The sequence below is a fragment of the Austrofundulus limnaeus genome, unplaced genomic scaffold (assembly GCF_001266775.1).
Source record: "Austrofundulus limnaeus strain Quisiro unplaced genomic scaffold, Austrofundulus_limnaeus-1.0 Scaffold117, whole genome shotgun sequence".
NCBI classification, from domain to species: Eukaryota; Metazoa; Chordata; class Actinopteri; order Cyprinodontiformes; family Rivulidae; genus Austrofundulus; species Austrofundulus limnaeus.
The window spans coordinates 550,254-552,505 of record NW_013952519.1 but is presented as its reverse complement, the minus strand read 5'-3'; the positions used below and the strand labels follow the sequence as shown (position 1 = coordinate 552,505).

General features: G+C 39.6%; 1 protein-coding gene across 1 annotated transcript in view; it reads left to right on the top strand.

The window, feature by feature from the left end:
* The window catches only part of fras1 (Fraser extracellular matrix complex subunit 1), a gene marked incomplete in the record, with an annotated part of 260,581 nt that overhangs the window by 203,884 nt on the left and 54,445 nt on the right, over window positions 1-2,252 (top strand). The window contains 3 exon segments of the mRNA XM_014014601.1: window positions 86-219; window positions 911-1,048; window positions 1,141-1,173. Of these exon segments, the coding sequence (XP_013870055.1) occupies window positions 86-219; window positions 911-1,048; window positions 1,141-1,173 (305 nt within the window).

Below are 2,252 nucleotides of genomic sequence, written 5' to 3'. Positions count from 1 at the left end.
CAACTCGTCTGTTTGTTTGTTTGTTTGTTTGTTTGTTTGTTTGTTTGTTTGTTTGTTTGTTTGTTTGTTTGTTTGTTTGTTTGTTTGTTTGTTTGTTTGTGGAGGCTCTGGAGGATCAGGTGACGGAGATCACTCCTTCAGCTCTGTCCTTCATCGACTCTGAGACTCCCAGCGAGAAACTCGTGTACAACATCACCAAACCTCTCCTCCCAGGACAAGGTTAGACCACTTCCTTTTTTTAGGACCCTGGCGGGACCTTCTGCTGACTCCCATTCATTTCTGTAGCTGAAACCTGACCTGAACTAGAACATGTCTAACCCTACCTCAGCCCTAAAGCCAACCCTTAACCCAAAACTGCAGTTCTGGTCCTCATAAGGTCTTGACAGGGTAAGCAACTAGATGAGAAAAGGTCCTTAAAGTAACAAAAAACTGATGTTTAATTTGGCTTTTAAAGCATTTTCTGCGTGGAAACGGTTCTTATCTTATAAACCTTTCAGAAAGATTAGAAATAAAATTTAAAAAGACCTGGTTTAGTTTTGTTTCTTGCCTTCTAATTCACCCTGAATGACTTAATCACAGTTTGAAGTGGTTCTGTAGGAGTAAGTGTTCCTTTCTGCTGGTTTTCAGAACTAAAAGCATTAATTCTAACATGGACCCGTCAGATTAATGCAGAACTTACAGCTCAGACTAATGGCTCAGAAAAAGGCCTCGCAGTTCTAATTCATCATCTAACATGCAGAAAACCTGCTGAAGAACGTTTAGACAAAAGTAAAGAGTTCAGATTTAAACTGATATTTTCATGTTTTATTTACAAACAAGAGAAAATATAAAATATTCTGTTTCATCAGTAAAACTGTGAGTTTGAATCTTTGTAAAATAACTCCAGGTTCACAGTCAGGTTTGTTTCCAGGGACCATCGAGCACCGGGACAGACCCTACAAAGCCACAAAGTTTTTCACGCAGGCCGACATCGACAACGGCAAGATCATCTACAGACCGCCGCCGGCGCCGGCCCACCTGCAGGAGCTGTACCAGTTCTCCTTCACTGGTACGACTCTGAACGCCTCGCGGTCGCATCTGTCAGCTGCTTGGATCGAAACGTGTGTTTATTATGATCGTCTCCTTGTCTAACCCCCACAGGTCTGCCAGAGTCACTGAGTGTTTATTTCACAGGTAAAAACTTTGTACTTATTAAAGAAGACGAGACGCTTTGTTTCCTTTTCAGTGTGCATTGCCAATGCGATGCACACTATTGGATTCGTTTCCCATCCAAGTTATCTCCACGTTGGCACGCTTCTCCTCCTGCATACTTTATCCTACAGCAGCCATTCTAATTCATATCTGTAAAACTCCTGTGCCAAATGATGGCTATGCCTTTTGGTGCCTGTACAACTTTTAGTTTTTGAAATATTAATGTTTAATAATTTATAATGGGAGTCAATAGAGCCTTGTATTGGTCCAATACTGCCCCATGCTGTACTCAACTTGGTACTGAACCATAGTTTAATAATATTTGATCTCAATAGTTCAGTGGTTACAATACTAATATGATTGTATTTTGATGTTTTACTATAATGTTGTCTTAATACTGCTCTATTGTTATAATATTATGCAGTTTAGTGTCAATAATTGTATTGGCAATGTGGCCTCTTTCTGCACACATACAAACAACCCCTGGCAATCCCCTCTGCCACAGCTCCAATGGTCTAATGCTCAATGCCATGGGCTTTCATGTGGGAGAACAGGGTTCAAAACCCAGCTAATACAACTTTAACAGAAAATCTCTACAAACTTCATATTGTCACACAATTACCCTCATTACAAATACCTGCTGACTTGACAAGCACAAGCTGGTATAAAAAACACATTAGAACTTGGTCACAGCTCATTCTGCAAGTGCACTGTTGCAGGCAAAGCCATGCTACATGGCAATGCACAGTTGTTTTTACATCATAAAAACCCATGTCTAGTTTTTTATTGGTTTCAAGCTTTTCTGTCTTTTTAGACCAATTTTTTAAATACCTGTCATCATTTTCACTTTAACTCTTTGCCTTTTATATGATGAAATTGCAGCTAACGGCAACAACAAACTTACTAAAGTATCAAAAGGCTAACTATATATATTAGGATAACAGGAAAGTTGTAAATATGATGACAACAGTAAAATTACCTTTACTATTACTAGGCTGAACTGTGTAAAATATTATGGTGCCCAGATCCAGCAGTCACAGTGTGAAGGGCGGGGTACACCC